Raw genomic sequence first — 25,498 nt, forward strand, 5'->3', positions numbered from 1 at the left:
ATTCAAAGGCCGCTCACCTAAGTTTGTAGGAGTGTTGAGATCAGCTTTGAATTAGTGAAATCCTGGAACTTCTGACAAAATATGGAGTAAATAAATCACAGAGACATAGAACAATCTTGTCAAGGGGCAGGTCCTATGATACCTGAGCTTTTATCATCAATTCAGATTCATGAACCAAAGAAGCAGCATTTACATACCCAAGTGTATAAATCCATCTATTTAATGCACATTTAAAGATGCATTAAACATCCAGGAAATCTATTCTGTGAAATGACTCATGCCTCATTAAATGCTTCCCATACGCAAGCAATAGTCTAAAAGGGAAATTTTACAGACATCAAGATGGCTGATGGACCCTATTATTCTGTGAAATGCAGCATTTCCAAAACTGTGCTAGGTGATGTCAGGAGGTACACTGGCAGATTTTTGTTGTTGTAGTTTCAATTTGATAGCTATATTTAGGGTGACTACACACACATATGCAGGTTGTACTCTGCCTCAAAGCAGGATACTAAAGGATTAAATGGAGGCTGAAATACAGTTTAACTCACCAAATTCTTCTTCATTCAGAGCTAAGGCAAGCCAGAGCACTTCCAGAGGGGTAGAGGCCCCTTTTCTTCCATGTAATATGAGGATTTTTAATATGTATTAGAAAAAAAACCAGCATATTAAATAATGATGTGAACTTCCTCTCTTGAAATAAATTATTTTAATTATGACTGAGAGTTAATTAACAAAAAAAAAGTTTAAAAAAGCTAGTACAAGTGGTGATAAAGCAAATCCAGAAAGAAAATATGCAAACAAATCAAATTTTAAAATTACTGGTGTTGCAGAAAGACCATATACTTTGGAGTAAGACAAATGATTTTGATCCGATTCTTAGTTGTTCCTTAGCAAGCCACTTACTTGGTCAGCCTCATTTTTCTTTCATTCTACTTAAGAATGTTCTTTTCAAAGAACTATAATGAAGATGAAATGAGACAAAGTCTGTAAAAGCCAACAGATCTTAAGTTTTCATCCTTTACCATCTTTATGCAATCCAACTCTAAATTATGAGCCATCCAAAAGTTCCCAAATTGTGTAAATTCACAGTCCTGAGGACTTGTCGGTATCATAGTCAATGATGCCACATCTATCCCAAGGCACTTCATAAACACAATTGTTTTCGTTTTGTTACCCATGATTCTCACCTTTCCAATAGCATACCCCACTCACACCCTCACTGCCTTCACTGTATTCCAGCCTTTATATTGCATCAGGTATTATTATAGAGATGATTTAAAGTATATAGGAGGATGTACATAGGTATATGCAAATACTATGCCATTTTATATAAGAAACTTGAGCATCCTTTAATGTTGATACCAACATTAAAGTGATCCTGGAATCAATTTCCCATAGATGCCCTGGAAAAACTGTCAGCGTGTCTTATTTATCATTCACCCTTCACATTAATTACTTTTATTATAGTAGAGAACTATAACCTCAACTAATTTCCATAAACTAGACTTGCAAGTTTGAAAGAATATAGATGTATTTAAAATATCTTAAATAACTTGAGGATGAATATTTCAATATTATACAGCTTCTTTTATCTGAATTTACATTATTCTTGGGTAAAAGACAGCATCTAACTAAATTCATTGATCTTTCTGATGTAAGTTTTACATTCATAATGGAATTATCTGTTATTTGGAGGCTCAAATTTACCTTTCTTCACAAATAGATATGGCAGATCCTTTGACTATCACAAGCTCTCTGATATTTTCCATGAAACTCTTGTTTCTGTGTATTATGGTCAGTTCAGTATTGCTCAGCTTCCAGGCATAAGTTCAGTTGAGCTGCATATTTTGTAAAGGATAGCAATAAAAATTATGAACATATGTTATAAACTACCCATACAAACATTAGGATAAAAAACACATAGCATGCTGTTCTGTCCCTCTCCCCTTGGCATGTGTGCATTGTACTGATTAGCTGGCTCTAAGGGGAAAGGCATGACCCTGCTGAACATGCACAGTCTCTTTTCCAAACTTGTCTATCAGAGAAGTCAATCATTCTGCTGGCAGTGGTGCTAAGTGGTAGAAAAGTGAGAAATGGGTATGTTTCTACCATCTTTTTTTCCCTGGGAGGAACGAAATGAAATTCTTTCTCATCTCTGAAAATCTGATGTATGGGAAATAAGTACTTTTAAAAAATTTTCGCCTAATCTATGGAGTTGAAGAATTGGGCCCCAGGGATATAATAATCCCTCGGAAGGGAGAGGAGCAAACCTCAACCCCAATAGTCCTTCTTCCACTTTCAGGGGATTGTCGCCCCAAAACTAACTTTTGCAATTCTAGGTATTTTCTCCAGACCCTGATAAGCAAGTTGCTCTTACCTCTTGAATCCTCAGAAATTATTTATAACAGATTCTACTAGCCCCCAAATTTATACTCAGTTATATTTCTCATCCCTATTCCTTTTGGCCTCTGAGGAATAAGAATTTACTTGTGTGCACATTTATATTAAGGAAGAAAATAAGTTCCCTCGAGCTTAAGAGAAATAAAAGTACACTTACTTAAAGTCATTAGTCGAAAACAAGTTACTTATTCAATTCTGTTTGCACGTATGTTTGTAGTTTAAATATAATAGATTCCAAACCATTATCCAACATGAAGATATTGTGTAAAATAATAGATATACAGACTTCTCTTAGTATCCAAGGAGAATTGGTTCCACAACCCTCTGTGGATACCACAATTTGCTAATCATCAACTCCCTTATACAAATGGCACAGCATTTGCAGGTATCCTACATATATACCCTGAAATATTTTAAACCACCTTATAATACCTAATACAATGTAAATGCTGTATAAATAATTATTATATTGCTTAAGGAATAATGACAAGGAAAATTGTTTATGCATTTTCAGTACAGATGCAACTTTCATTCTTTTGTGTATTTTTGATCCATTAATTGTTGAATCTGTGAATTGGGATCCCTGGATATTGAGGATATTGTAGTTAAAAAGAAATGTTAAACCAAATTATGAAGGGACAAAACTCATAAGACAATATTTTCATAATACATAAAATCTTTGTCAATAAGTGTTAATTAAGAAACCATGCTAGACATTTGTTATATCCAGGAGATACTTAAGCCAGTATTTAGTTATTGAGCATATGTAGACTCTGGGTTCTATATTAGTATGCATTGGACCATAGACACTGGTTGGGTAGAGAAGGACCGGAGGGCTGAGGATCTAAAGACATAGCATGAAGGAAAGAAGTTGCAGGAACACAGCTAGCATAGGAAAGGGTACCAACTCCATGCATAGTCTGAGGTGTTTCTTTGGAGTGGAAAGAAGGCATAGAGTAGAGTAGATGAGCCACTATAGGCATTTAGAAACACAGGCAAATGCAGACTCTTTCACTTGGGTGGAGATCAAGTTTGAGGGGTGAAAAGGAAACTCAGTGCAAAGTGACACAGTAGGATGGCCAGGAGAAGGAATCTGAGCAGTAATGCTAGTAAGAGTGTGCCAATACTGTCCCTTGCTGTAGGGTTCTCAGCTGTGTGCTTATCCTTAGTCAAAGGGGAGATTCTTCAGATGAAAATGGTTAATTATTATAAATTGTCGGAAATCTCATTATTTTAAGATCCTTCCGAGCTTCCCCTCAAAGACCAAATTTATCCTTATTAAAGGTAACAATTCCCATTTTACTTTTCTGGTACTCAATTACTGGAAAGAAGATGGTCATTATCCCCTCTATGTTACAGAATGAGAAAGCAGGATAGTGACTGATGCCCAGGGATGTGTGCTCAAGTCTTCTCACTCACAGTCCTTTACCTTTCTCACCACCCTTTTCTTAATGTCAAACAGAGCAGAAAAATTATATAATTACCTGGATAATTTGGACAGGGGGAAAAAAGTGATTGCTATGAATTACACAAGCTCTTTTAAAATTTCCCAAACATAAAATATTTTTATTCTTTTCTTATTCTCAGTGAACTCAGATGGACTCATACATCTCTCTTTATGGAGAATGATTAACACAGACTCAACTAGGGAGAAATCAAATTATACAGTTAATAAAAACTAAAGCTTCAATCCATGCTAAGTGACAATGTAGCACCAGGGAAAATTAATTACCACATTTTACAGTGAAAGGAGTAAGATATGTTAGGTTTGAATTTAGCCTTAGGATCTACAATAAATTCCAGTTCTTTTGTGACTGAATTTCTTAAAATGCAAAATTCCTCAAAATAATGTAGCCATATTCTATAATAGTAAGTAACCTTTTTATTAAATTCTTAAACTGCTTGAATTGTTCGTAGGAATCTGGTGTCATTTGGATCTTGAATGTCCCCTAAAGGCCCACAGGTTAAAAGCTTGGTAACACTGTTGGTGGAACCTTTAAGAGAGGTGACATTTTGGGTGGACTCTAGGTAATTGGGGACATGCCCTATAGGGAGATTGTGACACCATGGACTACCCTCTCTTTTTCACTTTGTTGGCCATGAGGCAAGCAGTCTCCTTCACCAAACATACCCTATCATTGCCATCAGCACCTTCAATGGCCCAAAACAATGGGCCCACCTCTTCTTGGACTGGAACCTACAAAACCAAGACTAGCCTTTCCTTTTTATAAGATAAATATCTCAGACATTTGGACATAGTAATTGGAAAGCTGATAACTGAATCTTTTCATTGTGCAAATTTGAATTTTTCCTTTGATTATAGCTGTGAATAATCACTGACTGATGGAAAAAATATTAAAATTTCTCCTTTTTCACTACAGTGTTTAAGTAAATGCAAAATTCCTAAAGAGATTCTCAAAGTGCCCAAATTTATAAGTAATCATTGTTAAATACAGCATCATGTAGTATTTAAGAACTAATAGTGAGTAGTTGCCAATGAAGGCATATTACTAACAATTGGGAATAAATACTCATTTTATAAGACTTGAAATTATAGAATATTTTTCTAAATTAATTTGTATAAACTAGATTGACTGATATCCCCAGTAGTTCATATTTCTCTGTTCAGTTAAGTGGAAAGAAATAAACCTAGACAACAGAAAATAATATACTGTAACACTGGATCATTAGTCCCTCTCTACTCTTATAATCACAGAACCCTCTTGCAGGAAGAGATTATACCTGTCTTTGAGCAGTTTTCCATCTTATAGGACCAGCCAAACTTTGCCACAGGCATTAATTATTCAGCACACTACCCATTCCTGGGATTGGCCTGCCTTCCCTTCTAGACATATTCATCAGCTTGAATCTTTGCTAACTTCCTGGAGTTAACTATTAAAAAGTGAGGTGTGGCAGTGCACACCTGTAATCTAGCTACTCAAAAGGACCATCACAAGTCCGAGGTCATCTGGTCAACCTAATAAGACCCTGTCTCAAAATAAAATTAAGGGTTGGGGATGTAGCTTAGAGAGGTGGAGCACTTGCCTAGCATGTGCAAGACTCTGGGATCAGTTCCCAGTACTACAAAAGAAAAATCCCAACAGTCTAATCAGAGAATTATAAAAAAAAATACTAAATGTATGATACAGAATTCCTTATTTGTATTGCAGGAAAATAAGTGGTTACTTCATATTCCTTCATTAAGGTAACTTAAATAAATACATACGTAAATTTAAAATCATACCACTATATTTTTCTATATGTGATTTCCCATTTCTTACTTTACATGCTAACATGTAAATTTAAATGGCTGCCGTACTCATACCTGTGAACAATACTTTTGATAGGGAATTATTAGGCTCCATTTTTTTCTACAATTTCTCAAGTTACTTTTGGTAGTCAAAGCAAGAATTATCAAAACACAGGGGGAGGAAAGTTGATAATCATATTTTTTTTGTGTGTTAGCTTTCTATCACCAAAAAATAAAAATAAAAAAGGAGAAAACATTTATGTTGGCTCTTGATTTCAGGGCTTCAGTTCACAATCATTTGGACCCATTCTTTTGGTGCCTGTGATGAGGCAGACATCAAGATGCAAGGGTTTGGTAGAGGAAAGTTGCTCACCTCATGACAAGCTAAGCAACAGAGAATGAGAAGTGTCCAGGGACAAAATGTACTCTTCAGGTATAGACCCCTAAGTGACTCTTTCCCCTGAACTAGTCTCCACCTTCTGAAGTTTCATAACCTCCCAGTTCTATCACAAGTTGGCAACCGAGTCCTTAGACATTTTAGATCCAAACCATCACATTTTGCAAAAATGAAGAAAGAAAGAGTTGGAAGGAAGTGTATCTTTTAAATGTAAAATATCAATTGTGACTAATGCTGTTGATATGTAGGCACTCTTACAAGAAAAAACTATCATGCCCATCAGTCCCATTCCTATCCTCTTTCTACTATTGAAAAAAAATGACTGGATTGTTTGTTTTATTACACAAATTTGTGCCCCCAATTTCTATGTCTCTCCTCTTGGCAGAATACCCCCTCTTATTAAAGGAGGTTAAGAAATTAAGTGCTCCTTTAAATGGATGATGAGTAGTATTTTTAAAAAATTATTTTTTAACATTTTCTTTTGGATAGTGACCTTTCCACCAGTAGCCTCTTGGCTTTATGTGGTACAAAAGCTGCAAAGAGCTCTTTGGAAGTAATCCAAATGAAATAAGTACATGTGCTTAAAGGTGTTTTATTTAGACTTAGAGGTTTATTTATATTTGTCTCCACGAATTCTAAGCAGTATTGATCTATGTACTTGCCAGGGTAAAACAAGACAAGATACAAATCTTACCACTTAAAAAATTCTCTCATGAGAATAAAGTACAACTAAAATATCTTTAAAAGCTTCTCCATCCAAATGCATGACAAATATAACTCTACTCTAAATGGAGGGTGCAATGAATTGCAGATTAGAGTTGGCCAACTACCTAAGAGGACATTTCAAGGTTGCTTATAGTACTGGGGTGGGTTTCTGAAGAGCATTTAGAAATTTTTAAAATTATTTCTGTGTATATTTTCACAAATTTTAATGTATCCTCTTAAAAAAAAAAAAAAAACCTGTAGGATAATGAAACTAGTTTGGTAATGACTGGTAGAGTGTCCAAGACAATTTCCTCGAGAGGCAACAAGGTATAGTGGGAAGACATGAAGTGAGACAAAAAGTGGTTTGAAATTTAGTTCCATCCTTGAAAAAGAGAACTTGATGCAGGTTTATATGTACTCTCAGCCTCATTTACTTCTTCCAGTAAGTGAAGGCAGTAATCCTTACCTCTAAATGCTGTTGTAGAACAGGACAAGGTTATTAATGCATAAATTTGATTTCATTTCTTTTCTGGAGAAAACATTGCCTGAAATTCAACAAGTTACATAATTTATAAAGAACCAGGAGATCACCTGTCATCTTCAAAATCAAAAGATTCATAGAGAATGTACGGAGATATTTTGTGTTAATGTTTCATTTTGCCTGCGATTATTTTCGTTCTTAATAACTGGAAAATGAACTATGAAGTTCATCATCAAAAACGTTAACACTTGGTTTATCTCTAGCTTCCTACCATTTATTGTTGATTTTTCCATGAATTGTTCTCTTCCAGAGAATGAAATCAACAAAGAAAATGACATAAAACTTTATTAGCCTCTATGGCAACAAATTTAACAAGGGAACAACCTAAACTATGGATCAAAATGAGTTCAGGCTCCTAATGATTTAAAATCCTTGAAGCCAAGCACAGATTCTATGGAAATCAGAGTTTTAGGCTTTAGGCAAATGACAGGGACAACACTGGTTCTTTTAGGTGAGAAATAATTGGAGTCGTGGTGGGGAGCTATTTAAAAAAAATGAATTGTAGATGTACAAAATAGCTTTCTTTTTATTTATGTCTTTTCTTATGTGGTGCTGAGGATGGAACCCAGAGCCTCACCTGTGCAAGGCAAGTGCTCTGCCACTGAGCTACAACCCCAGCCCAGTGGGGAGCTATTGAGAAGGAGATTTAGTATTTCTTAAATGTCTCTTAAGTTTTCAATATCATCAGCACCTCTGTGCCTCCATGCTGGTTAAAAATCCACATAAAAGTGCTTTAAAAACTGACAAAAGGGTAGCCTTCAGGTGAGTACTTGGATGGCAGGAACATCTCTGGAAATAGCTCACCTGTTCTTTGCCTAGCCAAGCCTCTAGAGTGAGTGCAAATCATTTTTCAGAGCTTTTAGAAAGGAAAAGGAACACTCACAAAATGGGAAAAGATACTTGTGGGGAAGGAAAAAACTGGAATGTGAGAAAACATCAGAAAGCTACCTTAAGAAGGTTTATTTAGTACATTGAAAACCATAATGTCAAGGAAAAGTTGATCTTTAATTCTTGTAACCAGCTGAGGAAATTCTGCCTCTAAGCCTCTGCTAGTTTTAAGTTTAGGAAAGAGGAAAGACTTATTTTGCCAAACTGGGATCCCATTCATAGCTGATGATTTATAACTTTAGAGGTTAAAATAACACCAAGTCCTTTGAGCCTGGGGGTTCTTTTGAAATTAGCATGGTGTGGACACTTCCGTATTGAATTATTTTATTTTGCTCCATTTGTAATCCCCCTTGATTTCTCCTTTATCCCTGCCTTCTTTCCTTTCTTGCCTTGCTTGTCTAGATAAGAGTTAATTTGTATTTCTTGAGCAGGAACTGTGCCCATATTGGACTTACCGTATTTCTTTACCCCTAAGAAAAAAGTAAAAGACCAAGATACATCACTACTGACTTACATATAGAAATACCAGGTATAACCATATGAGGTTGAAAAAAAAGAATGGAATTATCAGGGTATTTTGGAAGGGGTAAACTGAAGTATTAATTCAAGTGAAGTGAGAGACACAGGATATTAATAAGAGGTAGTGAGAAGAATTTCATAAAAATGCATTTTTTTACAGCAAGGCTTAAGATACTGAAGGTTCAGACCAGTTGTGGGATAGCATAAAATATGTGGGGGAAAAGGCACACTCATACATTGCTGGTGGAACTGCAAATTGGTGCAACCACTATGGAAAGGAGTATGGAGATTCCTCAGGAAACTTGTAATAGAACCACCATTTGACTGGCTATCCCACTCCTCAGTTTATACCCAAAGGACTTAAAATCAGCATACTACAGTGAGTCAGCCACATCAATGTTTATACCAGCTCAATTCACAATAGCTAAACTGTAACCTAGGCACATTTCAAAAGATGAATTGATAAAGAAAGTGTGGTGTATATACATAATGGAATATTACTCAGCCTTAAAGAAGAATGAAATTATGGCATTTGCTGGTAAGTGGATGGAACTGCAGAATATCATGCTAAGTGAAATATACCAATCCCAAAGAACCTAAGGCCAAGCATTTTCAGTGACATGCAGATGCTAATTCATGATAAGGGTGGAGTAGGGAAGAATTGAGGTGCTTTGGATTAGACATAGCGGAGTGAAGTGGAATGGTGTTTGAGGTTATGAAGGATAATAGAATGAATTAGACATTACCCTATGTGCCTATATGATTGCATGACCAGTGTCACTCTACAACAATTACAACCAGAAGAATGAGAGGTTATAACCCATTTATGTATGATGTGTCAAATGCATCCTACTATCATGTATAACTAATTAGAACACAAATTTTAATTAATTTAAAAAAATCTTAGAGACTAAGAAAGAAGTTGAGATATGATTTAGAAAAGAGAAGTAACTATCTTTATTGGAACATGGATACAAGATCCCTGTTTTCTGGGGGAAAAAATCATGAAAACCTAACAGCACTGATCTTTAAATATTTTATATTAAACCTTTAGTGAATCTTTCCACACAGTGAAGAATCACATTTTGTTTGTTAAAACTCTAGGTTTTAGAAGTCCAAAGAACACTGGACTTTCCTCATGTATTTTTAGAGCAATGTTTTTTAATGTTTTCAATGTTTTAATGTTTGTGCTCTGGGCCACATTCTTTCATAAGTAAAATTCATTCAATTCGTTAAAAAAAGTATACTTGTAATTTTATTTATCTTCTCAATCTTAATTTTTCAGTTTTTTTTCTTCCTGGCATGTTTTGCAATGTGATTTGTTTTTACTGATTTTCCTGTTACCAAAATAACCTACGCATTGGGGTTTTTATATATAGAAGCAGGTTTGCATATATCTACACAAGTATCACCAGAAAAAAATTCTATATTTAGAGTTAAAATAAATTCACCAGCAGGAAATCATCCATGAATAATAATAATTTTAAGGAAAATTTTTAGGACTTCCTAGAATTAGTATCCATATGTTGGTGTTGGCTATGAGATACAGTTCACATCCTTCTGATGATACTTTTAATATCTTATTTAAAAGTTTATGGGGGGAAAGTGATTCTTGGTTTCAAATACAGCCTCTGTTTCTATTCCAACTTTTTCATTCTCAGCTAGTGAAAAATTGTATTCCTCATGGGCTTTCCTGAACTACTTCTCACAATCCTAAAGATTAAATGTACATATTTTTATTAATAAAAACACTTTAACCTCCCAGGGTATTTCTTGTTTGTTAAAATACACTACAATACATTAAATGCATGTGCTTGGATTCCTTTAATACCATTACCAGAATTGTGTTTTAAGGTGAGAATACAGACTTGTCCCACTTTCACCCTAGGAGTGCAAAAAGCCGTTTAGTCCTGGTCCTTCCCAGGGGACTCCTTTGTTACCCAAGACAATGTTTTGTGGCAGTGGAGGTCAAACACTCAGAATTCAAAGCATCCGTGTAATCACTTGCATCATGCTTTTCATTTGTGCGGGTCTCCCTGTGTCTTCTACAGGGTCCACCCCAGACTTTGTGATTTTTACTGTAATACCTGTGGTTTCATGTTTGATAGTGCCCATGGCCTGTCACTGATCAAAAATCTTTTAAAAACTCATGGCCTTTTGAACTTGCCTCTAAATCCTCCCCATTCTAAGCCCATCTCATCTTTCCAAAGCTATTTTACTCTTAGAAACTCCCCTCTCACAATTATAAAGCCACCTGTTAGTACTTAAACATACAAGTTATCGTAGGTCTACAGTATCCTGGCACCATCATCTGAATTCATAGTATGGATTGTCCACTTACCACTTATTAGGTACTTACCAAATGCTTTCTTATATTGTTACATTTTAGCTTATATCTAATCTCCCAAAAGAGACAATAAACCTCACAATGTGATGTTCTACAAGATAATACCATTTTGCAGAACTTCACATCATTATGGTCTGGTAGAATGTTTTTTGCATATGGTTTATGAATCATTTCTATGTTTAATAACTATGATGATAACTATAAACCATTGAAATTTAGTACTAAAAGCAGTTCCAAGCCTTTCTAATAGTAACCAAATAGTCTAGAAATGGGAAAATATAAATTTTCAATACTATGCCAAAAGAAGGTAATAGAAAACTCCAGAAATCTGACAATTATTTCATGTTTTTAAATTATAAATCAAAACTTCTCTTTTCTCTCTCTCTACTTTCTCATCTCGGCAATGTAGCCTTTGTTGCTTACTAGTGCAATAGTCATGTGTGTTCTTCTTCAAATGCCAGAAACTGGGAAAGTAAATGTTCACTTTCTATTGAAATTCTGAAATGTCACTAGTATCATTTTCTCATTTACTTGTCAACTTTTTTTTTATCAAATGCTTATTATTTGTTGGGCAATTAGGCTTCTTTCATTGACCTGAATACACACAAGCCCTGTCAGAAACAAATTTTTAGTGCTAATCACAGCTTTCATGTAACACATCAGACCCTGTTATTTTGAAAATGACATTACCAATAATGGGGTCCTTTAATCTGAACTTTTTAAAGACTACTTAGAGAGATGAATAAATATATTGATACAAAGATTTTTTGTCACTATATGGATCTGAATATATAATTATTATACTGTTCTTTAAATTTAAAAGTTTTAGTATCTTACAATTCTGAGCTGATTTTCTTTTAAGTTTTTTTTTTTTGTGTGTGAATCCATCAAGAATGTAAACGATTAGTTGGTGATTTTGATGTATTTTGTGCTCTCAGGTCATGTTCATTATATCAAAAGTTATGATTTTGAGCTCAAAATTTACAAAATATACAGGAATTAAATAACCTATTGATTATGCTTGGAGTAGATAAAGCTCAGGAATTCCTATTGCATTTAAAACATATTAAAGACAAGCCATAGACAGTTGAAAATATTTGTGAGAGTCTTAACTGATAAAGGACTATTATTCAAAATATACCAAGAGCCTGTACAGCTCAATACTAAGTAGCAAACTACTGGATAATAAGTGTGTCAAACACCTTAACAGACACCTCACCAAAGAATACATGCAGATGGCATGTAAATATGGGAAAGGAGGTTCAATGTCAATATCACTGAGGAAATGTGAGTTAGACAACAATGAACTATCACCATGCACCTATTACAATGGCCAAAATCCAGAACATGACACCACCAAATTCTGTCAAGGATGCCAAGTCACAGGAATCCCTACTAATTAATGGTGGAAATGCAAAATGGCATAACCAATAGGGAGAGAGTTTGGGAGTTTCTTATAGAACTATACATACCCTTACCATACAATCAAGACATTGTAATCCTCATTATATACCCAAATGAATTGAAAACTTATGTCCACACAAAACCTGCACATGGATGTTTATAACAGCTTTATTTGCCATTGCCCAAACTTGGATACAACCAAGTTGTCCTTGGGTAGGTGAATGGGTCAAAGACTGCTTTAGCCAGACAATGGAATACTATTTAGTGCTAAAAACAAGCTATCGAGAATGAAAAGACACTAAAGGAACTTAAAAGAAGTCAATCTAAACAGCCTACATACTATGTCATTCCAACTACATGGAATTCTGGGAAAGAAAAACTGTGATGACAGCCAGAGGAACATGGTAGTCAGTGTTTTGGGGGTGAAAGGAATGAATAGGTAGAGCACAGAGGATTTTTAAGGCAGTGAAATTATTCTGAATGATATGATAATGTGGGCACATGTCATATATTTGCCAAAACCCACGGAATGTATATTACAAAGAGCAAACACTAATGTGAACTGTAGACTTCCTGTGATAATGATTCTCTATAGAGGCCTTCCTCTATAACCTCATCACCAGAAGTAAGGAGAATACCAGAGTATTTCAGAGTACTGAAAGCAATGGTCATAGTCCTACCTCCTTGAACTTCTGCCACTCAGGAGAAGTACATGCTGAAGATCAAGCACTCTAAAGTGCTTCAGTGTCTTGTCCTGTTTTTGGCAACAAAACATTAAATGGCTAAGATTGTAAGAAAAAAATAGAAAACATTGGTCTGTTCTCATAATTGCCCCTGCAAATCTACCTATGGACCTAGTTCTTCTGCCACTGGAAAAAAATAAACAGCACACCTATTCTTGTGGTGACCCTCAAATAGTAAAAGCTATCTGTTGTCACTATTGTTCCCCAAATAGTTTCTGTTCAGAAAGGATTATGTCCTTCTGAATAAAAAGTCCTTGGAATAAAAAATCCAATTTTTTTCAAAATTAAGCTTTTTCCTTTCTACATGGAAAAGTTGCAGGATCAGTGTTTTACTTTATTAATGGCCCCTGGGTTTTTTTTTTTTTCAGAGACACTTGACTTCATTAATTTCTCCCTGTATGTATGACTTAGTGGGTGTATCTTCTCTGTTCACTGTATTACACTTCTTCCCTCAGAACATGGGAATGTGTGTCAGTACTCTCAGCCATTATCCCCCACCAATAGTTCTTCTGGGAAAGCACTAATAAAAATGCCATTTAGCTCTCTATTTTGATGGCCCACTTCTGCTCTTAGAACCATCAAATGTAGCAATTCAGTTTGCTTCCAAACATTGCCTACTTTTTGTTTGGCCACTAAGCAGGTAGCTCCAATCCCAGGCTTTATTTTGAGACTTACTAAACCTGAACCAGATACTAGTTGCTGTTTCTCCCAGGTTCCAAGGGATGCTTAAAGCCTTTCTCAATGGTCTCAAAAAGAAGCAAAAATATCCCCTCCCTCCCCCAGTCACCACTGTGAAGTTGGTGACACTTGGCACCTCAAACAGAATCCTCCTTATAGTCTCCAAGTTCCTTGGCCATTCCAGCTCAACCTTTACATATTCTCAGTGTCAGTAAGAGTCTCAAGGTCACTAATCATGATTTAAGACATTTTTCTATCTAGAGTCTACCTAGTCACTCTAGCGCTTCACTCTCAGTTTTGAGTGAGAGTAGTTGGCTCCTATTATCATGGGACCGCAACTGTCATTGAGGCTAAAAGAGTTCAAGTTCCACCACTGGCTCACTCTTAGGATTTGTGAATAAAAATCATAACTTGCAGAGTAATAGAACATGTTTGATACATTCCTTTTAACCATTATCTTCCCAGAATATGACATTTTTTCCATATTCTATTGACAGTTTCTTGGTGTATGTGACTATAAGCTCTCTGAGTTCAGAAACTGTACCTTTTATTCTAGTTACAGCTGTGAATCACCTACATAGTTAAATTCATCTAAAGAGTTATTGATGTATTATCTCCACCCTGCAAGAATTTGCTAATGATATTCCATGAAAAAAATACTATGACTGAATTCACAGAAGTTGATGAGATTGAAGAGACACTGATTTCCCAAAACACAGTCTGCCTCTATATCCACAGATTCTGCATCCAGACTCAACCAACTGACATTTTATATAAAGGAATTTGAGCATCCTTGGATTTTGGTATCTGCAGGGATTGAGAGTCTTGAAACCAATTCCCTATGGATACAGAGGGACAATTAGAATAAAAAGGAGGAAAATAAGCTATATTGTCTTTTACTACATAAAGATTTTATAAATATGAGCATTAGCTACAAGTGAAATGCTGCCACATTGAAATACAACTTTGAGATTTAAAATGTATGATAAGTAAATATTCTGACAAGGAGAAAATATACAGCAGATTTATAATATAAGATTTTCACCTGATGATAGTTTAAATCATTCCCTTTTTAATATTCACAAGTCCCTAATGGTAAAGACATTTCAGTATTACAATTAATGCACAAATAGAAAACAATTCAGTCCCAAATAAGCTGACATTTATGAAGTAATTCTTATCCTTATAAATTGCCTTCTTGCAGGAAACAGACCTTATCCTGACTTTTAATATTTCAATGCACCGATCTTGGTGGATGGAGAATGGACCAGGATGTATGGTGACGTCAGTGACACCCGCCCCAGACTGGGCCCCAGAAGACCATCGCTACATCACGGTCTCAGGGTGTTTTCTGGAGTACCAGTACATAGAAGTGGCTCATAGTTCCCTCCAGATTATCCTCGCAGTAAGTGTTGACAGCCAACCACTTCCTCTAGTGCTTCTGAAATTTGTTTTATTTCTGGGCAAACTCAGTGCACACAAAGGGAATATGTGTGTGTGTGTGTTCCTCCTAATTAATGCCACTTTTATTAAGAATATGTTAAACAAGCCATCCTCTGGACTATGCATGCTGATTTTCTTTATCAGTCATTAAATGGCCTTTAACATCATCAGCATTTTTCATAGGAAATCCAGCCAGTCAAGATTGGATTATCTGATTTGGGTAGACTTTTCCAAAGATCTAGAGGAATATCAGAGAGTTTTCACAGCTAACATTCAACTTACCTAAACAAATGAGATTTCAATGTACCTTCTCCCTCAGTGTTTCTTCTGGAAGTGCCAACACATGGATTTCTTTCTTCCTCTGCCCTATGCCATACTTCCTTCTTCCTATATTTCCCCTGGGCACTGTCCATCACTTATTATCCACACTCCTCCTTTCTGAACAAGTCATCCTTCCTTGAAATTCTATCTAGACTTTCATGCTGCCATGTTTCATAGGATTGTACCAAAAAAAAAAAAAAGAGTCCTCCCATCAGGAGGAAGTAGGAGAATAAATAACAAATTCATATAATGTATGCTTATGTTATATAAAATAAGTTATGTTAGATTGCATTATTATGAAAAATATAAATAAAGACATGTCTTTCTCAAGAAGAACTATCACTAAGGTTAACTGCATAATATTGTAGGACTTACATTGCTAAGGCAACTTTGTTTTATATGAATCCATTTAATCATTTCAGATTCTAGAACCACACATATTTTTTTAGATTCCATATAGATCTGCAGTTGAGGTTCATAGTCTTACAATTGTTACCCAAAAATAATGCAAGTGCAATCTGCTTTTTACCTCTTTCTTCAATGAATTATTTTGAGGGTGATATGGCCTCCCAATTGAATAACAAGAGATAATAAGTTCTGCATAGAAAGGCACTAATCATTTTATATAAAATTCTTTAAGAGTTAAAACCATTTAATATTATATATACATATATATAATGTATATAATATATATCTCATATGCATGTTATGATAGACTACGTGTATGCTGTGCTACTAAACATTTCCTAAGTCTTTGTGAATAAATATCATACAGGTTTATTCCCTGTGTCAGCAGGAGGCTCTATACTCATTGTCAATAAGGATACAAGCCTAGTGTAACAACCACAAACCCAATTATCATTAGGTTGCCATGCTCAAGATCACAGAAAGATATGGATGATCCATATTGGTACATGCATGGTCCTTCCAGGGAGAAGCAGCTCATTCTTCACAGTTTATTGTCTAGCACTATATTCATACAGTCCTATCAATCACAAAATAGACAAGAAGGAAGAACTCGAAATATTTTAAGATCAAAATGAATAAATTCCAGAAAATTTGAATTATGTTCTTAGCTAAAGTACTAAGTGATCTTTCCCTAATATGTCCAACCTGAGACAATTCTTCAAATAAACAAAATCTTCTGTATTCATGTTGAAATCTAAAATGGTTCATTTTGCTTATCTGAAAGACAAGTTAGATTTGGTGACATGAAAGTAGTTATTTAATTTTTTAAAATCCATTTAAATAGTGTTAAATCTCACATGAGAAAAGTGAAACATTTCTGAGACTCTGAGACAAATTAAATGTCAATACAAATGTTTTAGAGTAGGGTTTTAAACAAAATTTTATTTTAATTATCCCTCCCTCCCCTTTTGTACAATATCTTCAACATTTTGGAAAACTTTCACCTATATTTTAAGGATGATGTGAAGATGCAGTTTACTTGTAAGGACAGTTATATATGACTCTTTAAGAGGGTTATTGGATTTTTTTTTTGTGTGTGTGTGTGTGTGTGTGTTTGTGTGTATAACTATATTCACATAAAATTTTGGCAAAGGGAATTTGCAAAGAAGTGCATTTGGATATGAAAGCATATGTTGAGTCTGTCATACTGCCCAGAGAAAAACACGTTTACATAAGTAAAATTAATCTGTAAAGGCAAGGTGACTAGAATGTGAAGGTGAAAGAAAGTCCCTAAGAACAGATGGGGAAAATAATTCAGATGGCTTTCCCTTCTGTCTACACTGTCCCCCAGTGGAGTGAAAAATTTATTTTAACCAAGTATCAATGGCTGCGGCACCTTTATCTCTTTCTCTTCACCAGGTCTTCCTTTGGCAGGGAGGGGTTCTTTGTGATGCTGATTCAGGAACACCAGAGACTAAGTTACCAACTTTCTTACCTAAGAAACTACCCATGGAAGTTTCAGCACTTTGGGCCTTTAGGCTTGCTTGTCTAGCCACCTTGGGCTGAAAATGCCCGCTACACAAAATACTTAGTCAATCTGAGTTGATAATGCAAACCCACCTAAAAAGTCTTATCTTAAAATATTCGCTCTGCCTATTTATTGGAAAAAAAAGTCCAAAGACTTTTTCCTGTACTCATTCTGATCTCTTCTGCTGTAAGGATTAACTAATCAAATAGTGTCTGGGTTCTCTGCTCCTCCCCTTTTGTATTATCCGGATCATCCTTCTGACAATCAAATATTCAGTTCAATCCAATATAGGGAACACTCCTGAGTGCTTGTCCCCCGGGATATCTAGAAAAGCAAAGACAACAGTATCCCTGACATTAAGGATGTTATAGTTAAAAATGGAGCAGAGTTCCCGAGGGCACAAACCAGGTGCAAAGGGGCACATTTCAGGGACGTTTAGAGACAGAGGATGCAGCAGTTCATGCAGTTTGGGGCATAGTCTTGGCTTCTTAGTTTCATCCCACTTTTTGTAATGTCAGCTAAACTCTCACTTTTATTGTTTTCGTCAGTTTCCCTTCTGGGATATCTGGCTTAGACTTGCTTTCATAAACTGCTGCTTTCCCAACTATTGCTCTCAATTAACTCCAAATCGCTCCAGCTCTTCTTTTCTCCACTCTCACTCAGCCTTTCTTTCACAGATTTCTGACCCCCAGAATGCCTATCACAGCGTTGTTCAGTTTTCTGCCAATCAACTTTTGGCTGATTTTGAAATTAGCATTCATAGAGCCCACATTTGCATCTCACATACATAGATATCTCCCATTTACAGCCAAAGGAAGATGAGTATAATATCCTCATAATTGAGAAGAGGGGCTATTAATCACACAGCCTCCAGCCAAGCAAAAAGTCTGCCAGAGCACCATAATGGTGAGCCAGGAGTAAGGTTTCCAGATTTCTCCTCCTCCAGCAGCCTTTTTCTCCAGTTAGTATCAGATACAACACTCAAAAGGCACACAGGTGTGCACAGTTTTAATAAAACCATATTTTAAAAAATCCACACTTACCAAGTAGATAAAATGTGTGTACAGAGATCAACTAGGGAGATGGTGTTGTTTACATTACAAGATAATTGATTGGATTTCTTAATGCATGATTGGTTAGAAAATATTTTCACATGAATTCAATCTTATGACCGTGTAACTGTCCTATGAGTGCAGCATAACAGGTTAGAAACGCTTCCTAAGATGTTTAGCTAGTAAAGAGGGATTATGGACGTACTCTTTCTTGTAACAATGCTGAGAAATAGTCTTCAACCAGAATGCTGTAACAGCTAATGGATAATGGATTACTGAAGTCTAAATGTTCAGAGTTTCTCAGTGGCAAAGAATGCTGTGATTGATTAGCTACATCTGCCATGGGTGAGGAGAATGGATATGTTATGTACCTCATATTTATTATGCACATATTAGACTTACCTCTCTGTAACCAACACAATGAAAAACAAATATGTTTTGTAAACAAATATACATAAATGGTATTATAAGGGAGAACATTTATTGCAATACCTGAAGTAACTATATTTGTTAAAATATATGTTAAAACTCCCAATAATTCATTGGTAAATAAAGACTTTATTCTCTCTTTTCTTTAGCCATATCCAGAGAATCAATATTTCTAAATTTTATATAAACCTCTCCAACCAAAATTGCTTGGTCTTGTTTTCCTTTATTTCCTTTATTATTTCCTTTACTTCTGACATACTTCTAAATTCATGGCAGGTTGACTATTAATTTTTTTTAGGAGACTAGCAAAGGATATTGATAAAAATTGTAAATAAGCTTACCGCTTCCCATAGCCATTAGATGTGGCTTAGAAATTATATACAAATTATCAAGGAAGTCATTGAAGAGTTTAGAAAACATTCCTTTTCTTTTCTTTTTTTTTTTTTTTTCTTTTTTTTGGTACCAGGGATTGAACCCAGGGAGCCTTAACCACTGAGCCACATCCTCATCCCTTTTTATTTACTTATTTTTTAATTTGAGACAAGTTCTTGCTAGATTTCTTAGGTCCTCCCTGAGTTGCTAAGGCTGGCTTTGAACTTGGGATCCTCCTGCCTCAGCTTCCCAAGCTGCTGGGATTACAACAGTACATTACAACACCCAGTTAGAAAAAGTTCTAATATCCCTTGCACAGCTCATAGCTAAATCCAAGTATTCAAGTTCAACCTTCAGGTATATATCATCCCTATTTGGAAAACTTTGTATAGTGCATGAAATCATTATTTAAAAGATCATGGATTTAAAAACTGTTGTAAATCAAATGTGTGCCTTCATATCCATGAAGTCACAGATGTTCTCATTATTCTGAGTTAAAAATTTATAGCTGTCATTTATCTTGCTAAGACTCGCCAAAGAGTACCACTGGTGAAGAACTTTTCTAACTTTTGAATCCTTTAATTCAAGTTGATTGAGTTTGTGTTGGTAGAGATGTTTGGATCTTTCTTTGAATGTTACTTTTGTGTGTGATGCATGGTTCTGAGTGGCCTCATTATGTGTTTTGCTCATTGATGTATCTATTGGGTAAATACATATTTATAATGATTTGATTGTTAAAGATCCAATCATGATTTTCATGTCACCTTGGCATTGCTATCAGTAATATAAGCTTTATATCTAAGTTAAGAGCTTGTGTAGTTCTAAAGCGAAAAGTGGAGAAATAGTATTTGCTGCTACTCAGCTACAGCTATATTCAGAAGTCATATGGTCCATGGGGATACCCTGTGTTCTATGTATTTAAATTGAAAAATTAAAACAAAATTTTAAGAAAAAAAGTAAGTTTGATCTGGTTGACTTTATGAACTAAATTAGCCAGATCTGCAGCTACATAGCTTAAGTAAAAATATACTCAAAGCACATGATTTTTAATTAAGAAAAAACATTATATCAAAAAACATATATTTGAAATTATATAATATTTCAATATTTCTAAAGTTTTTACATATATAAAATTAGGCTAGGTGCCTTTAAGAGATGGCTATAATTAACAGCTATTTATTATGTCTTGATAGTGTTTTTGGTATACTTCCCAGAAATTGTTGTTGCAAATTGAGCAATTTCCAATTCTTTTCTTTCATTAAAATTGAAAGAAAACCCTAATAAATTTGTAACTTGATACATTATTTGAAATGATTTTTGTGATAGATAATTATGGAAATTGTGCTATGCAACTTAGGATAAGTTGTAGAAATTGGTCATTATAAAAACTGCATCTACATTTAGGAAAAAGATTTTTCAGTACTTAAACCTAAAAAAAAAAAAAATGCTAGAAATTGAATCATGCTGAACTCTGTCCCATTCTATTATAAATAACAAATAGATTTCAAGTACAAATTTATTTTCATACATAATAATTTTGATCAGTTTGTACAGACTACTTTGTTTTAAATCAAGTGTATAAAATAATAATTATGAGAATAGTATTATTATTATTAATATTCAGAAATGAGAATTTTTTTAACACTTTCTGCCTCATGGACCTAAGAAAAATATGAAATCGAAATCTATACATATTCAATGAATACACACACTTATACATATACATCTAAATTTATGACAAAGTAGTATGAGAGACTGAGCAATAATACAACTTTCAAGGAAATAAACATATTTAATTAGAACAAAATTCTGTGAAAGCAGTGTAGAAGCAGTGCAAATTCAAAGAAAATGAACTACATAAAATTTATAATCCTTAAGTACGTGTATGCGTGTTAGGGTGAATTTCAAATCACAGTGATATTCTAATTTAATTGGACATATTTAAATGGATGACACTATAGATCTCTTTAAAATATACTAATATTTATAATATATCAAAATAAATACATCTTTTGCAGCTAAACTAGTTCATATTACTCAGAATGATGTATAGATTAAATAAAATCCTTATACAAATCTCAATGGCATTTTTTTTTTACAGAAACAGAAAAGCAGTCCTAAACCTCATATGAAACCACAAAAATACTCTGAATAACCAAAGCAGTTTTACAAACCACAATGTTGGAAGTATCATTCTTCTCAATTTTAAAAGAATTACACAGCCACAGTAATTAAAATAGCATGGTACTGACATAAAGACAAACATAGACCAGTGGAACAGAATGGAGCCCCCAAATAAATCCACACATATTTGGTCAACTGATCTTTTACAAAGATGTCATTTAAACTAATAAAAAAATTTTCAAGCTTACATTTCAAATATACATAATTTTCAGGTAAAATTTTTTAGAATTCTCTCAGAATGTATGGCAACAGAAATGAGAACTACTCTAAAACAGTAAATTCAACTTGACTGAGAATAGAAATTTCTTTAGGGTTTTTTGTTGTTGTTGTTGTTGTTGTTTTAAGGATTGCCATGCCATAACTCCTAAAAATTCTGTTTCCTTAGACCTCAGGTAGAGTGTTTGGTGAATGTGATTTTTTAAATTTTCACTGAAAATATTAGTGCCTTCCCTTTCTCTTCACTGTTGATCCTTCTTACTTCCTGAATTTCTTAGAACCATGTGGAGTCTGGTCAGGGAAGGTAACTCTAATTCCAAAGGGCATCAGGGCTCTGGCTGCCTCATCAAATTCTTCCTGGGTCTTGAAAATCATTTCCTTTTCTGGACATCAGGGTCAGGCCCTTCAAATAATGAGCTTCTTATCAAATAATGAATCTGTGCATCTATACCATGAGTTCTGTATTTCCACCAAAAGAGTGAGTTGGTATACTTCTAGAACTGTTAACTGAATCTTCTGATTACTAGTCCAGTGTTGAAGGTGATGCAATCATTTTCTTATTAAGACAAAACTGCTTGCTAAGTGCAGTATACAAGGGTTGGAGTGAAGACTAGGGCTCTTTCCCCACTCCCAGGTGGGCTTCACAGCTTGAGGCTTGGCTTGATTGTTGGGACTTGCTACTCCAGCTGTGGTACAGGTTTTCAGAAGCACAGATCTCCCTGTCAAAAGTTAGTGGCCCAAGAAACAAAATGAAAGTGAAATATCTTTCTGTAGCATCAGAATAGTTTATGCAAATTTCAAAATATGAGGAAAAGAACAAAGTATTAGTATAAATAGGGAGTTTTTCCAAGGATACTTACTGAAATAGGAGAATGGCAAATTGAATCCAGAAAGGATATTTCTTGATGCAATTGAGTGTAACAAAACTTATAAATAAATAAGTTTTACAACTTATTTGAAAACTCCAACTGAATCTATCCCTGAAGAGTAAGAAATACTATTGTTATTGAATGAATACTATTCAACAGATATTAAAGTATGAAGTTTTCATGATTATTTTAACCAAAAGTTGGTTGACATATATAAGACATCAGGGCATTATCCTTTAAAAGGACATTGTTCAAAGGAATTTATTGAATAAGTTTATTTATTATTCCTCTGAACCATAATAAATTCCTTTGAACAATATCGATTTAAAGGGTAAAGCCCTGATGTCTTATCTACAGATGACAATCAACTTTTGGGTATAGTAATCACAAAACAGTTAACAGATTCTTGACTTTATTTTCCTTTATTACTGAAAAGTGCCCCTGTAAATTGGTATATAGTTCTGTGAACACATGAAAAAGCAGAGTGCCAGAATTTAACCAGCCTCTGAGGTCAAATTAAATGTAAATTTTTTTTAATATTCTCTGGTATTCCCTACATGCAAATTTAGAATTATAAGGTAAAATATTCACAGTCTGGGAGTAACAATCCTTAAATCTTATACCCAGTTGTATAATAAACTATTTTGTAATTATGAACTAAATGAGATAACATTAAATAAATTGCCTTGAAAAACAATAAAGGTAGAATTATTTATTTTCTCCTTAGCTCAGTTTCTTTCACTGCTCATTGAGAATACTTTAATCCTTTCAGAATAACTCATAATGAAGTGCAAAAAATGAACTAAATCCTACTAAGTTTACTTACTCCCCAGATATTACCATGATTCTAAAAACCAATATAATACTATTTAGTGTTCTGCACCACTAGCCTATGTGCACAGTCCCTTATCAATTATTGTAATCAGCATGCAATATCTATCTGTTCTGTATGTCATGTTTAAAGGACTTGCTTACCTCCTAAGCACTTCACTGTACCTATGGGAATGTTAGGAAACACCACCGAATAAACACATTAGTACAGTCAAATGGCAGTGTTGATTAAAGACACAACAAATCACCAATAATTTTATTTTCTTAATAATAGGAGATTTAAATTGAATAAAGTATTGGGCATAAAGTATGGTACAATGAACTGTGTACAATACTATTTTTATATTTAGTTGTAGGATCATAAATTTGTTTCAGAATTAAATAAATTGTATTAAGTCACAAATTATTTTGTAAACAAGTGAAGTATATTAAAATACACTAAATATAGTATCTTGTGAAAAATATTACAAGTTATTGGCCTGAGAACGGAAGGTTGACATCTTCCTTTGAAATGTACAATACCATTGTCTTTTGGGATGTTTTTCCAGTCGTGATCAATTACTGTGATATAAAATTCTTAAGAAATACATCTTTGGTAGCAATTTCCTTCTCACTGGAAATTAAACACAGTGATAGAACAATAGTAGTAAGATCTGCTAGCGTTTCTAAGTAGGAGCATGGCATTCTCAAAGGAGGGATATAAACATGATTTATACTGACAGCTATAATATGAGGGATAATTTATTGTTTAGCATGTTATACTTGAATGGAAAAGAATAAAAATATGGGCAAACACACTTAGGCTAAATAGTGTTTACACAGTGGAAGAAGAGCCATCTGTGATATTTTCTCTGTACCTTTTGCTTTTACCAATCTTACAAACAGGATTTAAAATTCTTCTATTCTCAACCCACACATCCTTCCACATGGCAAGGCTTGCCATTCCTAGTCTGGATCCTCTCTTTCTCTCCCTTTCCTTAGCATCATGGCTGCCTTCTCCCTGACTCCGCCATTTGTCCTCTCCGCCACCCATCATGCTAAATCCCTCTCAAGCAAGAACCTGAGAGTCAAGACCACAACTTTTCACACACATATGTTTATCACTTTATGATAGTCCTCCTAACATAATTCATGATGATACTTTTAGTATACTTAATGAGGTAGTTGCCACATGATTATTTTTGTTAATGCTAATTGGAAACATGATTCCAGAGTCATGGAATTAAGTGGAGAATGCTATGGCTCCAAGGATATGATGAGTTTCTTTCTGTCTTCTTATATTCTGAAATATATGAGTTGCTCTGCTCTTTTATATTGATTCTTAATAACTCCACCTCTAAAGCTTGGGCTGCTTATTATTAGCAACTTTATAAATACAAATCATTCCTTTTTACTCTCACTATCAAATGTCTTCCAATCATTCATCTTCACTTTCTCTACTTCTCTTTCTACAACTTTATTGATTTCTTCATCACAGAATTATGGGTAAGTTCTCTTTTTGTTATTAATTTCTAAATTTTACAGCTCACCTGTGCTGTAATTTCATGTTATCCTTTTAGTTGAATGTCATATTTGCATTGATTTAGTCCTAATATACTATGTATTTACTATGAAAACTAATTTTAACTGAAATTATACTGTGAAGTACAGAAAAAATTCAAGTTAGTGATTCAAATTTGGTCGGGTATTCATTTTCAGCAATCACTTATTTCACAAACTTAGAAAAGTTTATGTTGCTTATAATTAAAAGATTTAGACAAGTTGTCAAAGAAAGCTTGATATTAAAAATGTCATAAAGGAGAGGGCAAACCATATGGAAAAATACATTGTCCTTATTGTCCTTTAATTATGAGCCTGTGATATGAGTTGAAATTACATAGATGTATTGCCCACATTTTCTTTGGTTCACACTTATAGACTTAAAGTTCCAAAGTGCTATAATAATTATCCTGGAACTGAGTTGGAAGACC

General features: G+C 34.4%; 1 protein-coding gene across 1 annotated transcript in view; it reads left to right on the forward strand.

Annotated features, from left to right (window-relative positions):
* Nkain2 (sodium/potassium transporting ATPase interacting 2) overlaps positions 1-25,498 on the forward strand; it is a 196,622-nt gene that overhangs the window by 16,941 nt on the left and 154,183 nt on the right. Inside the window, exon 4 of the mRNA XM_048797531.1 lies at positions 15,078-15,280. Within this exon, the coding sequence (XP_048653488.1) occupies positions 15,113-15,280 (168 nt within the window). The 5' untranslated portion in view covers positions 15,078-15,112. The remainder of the gene's footprint in view (positions 1-15,077; positions 15,281-25,498) is intronic.

Source organism: Marmota marmota, unplaced genomic scaffold, assembly GCF_001458135.2.
Source record: "Marmota marmota marmota unplaced genomic scaffold, marMar, whole genome shotgun sequence".
In the NCBI taxonomy this organism is placed as follows: Eukaryota; Metazoa; Chordata; class Mammalia; order Rodentia; family Sciuridae; genus Marmota; species Marmota marmota.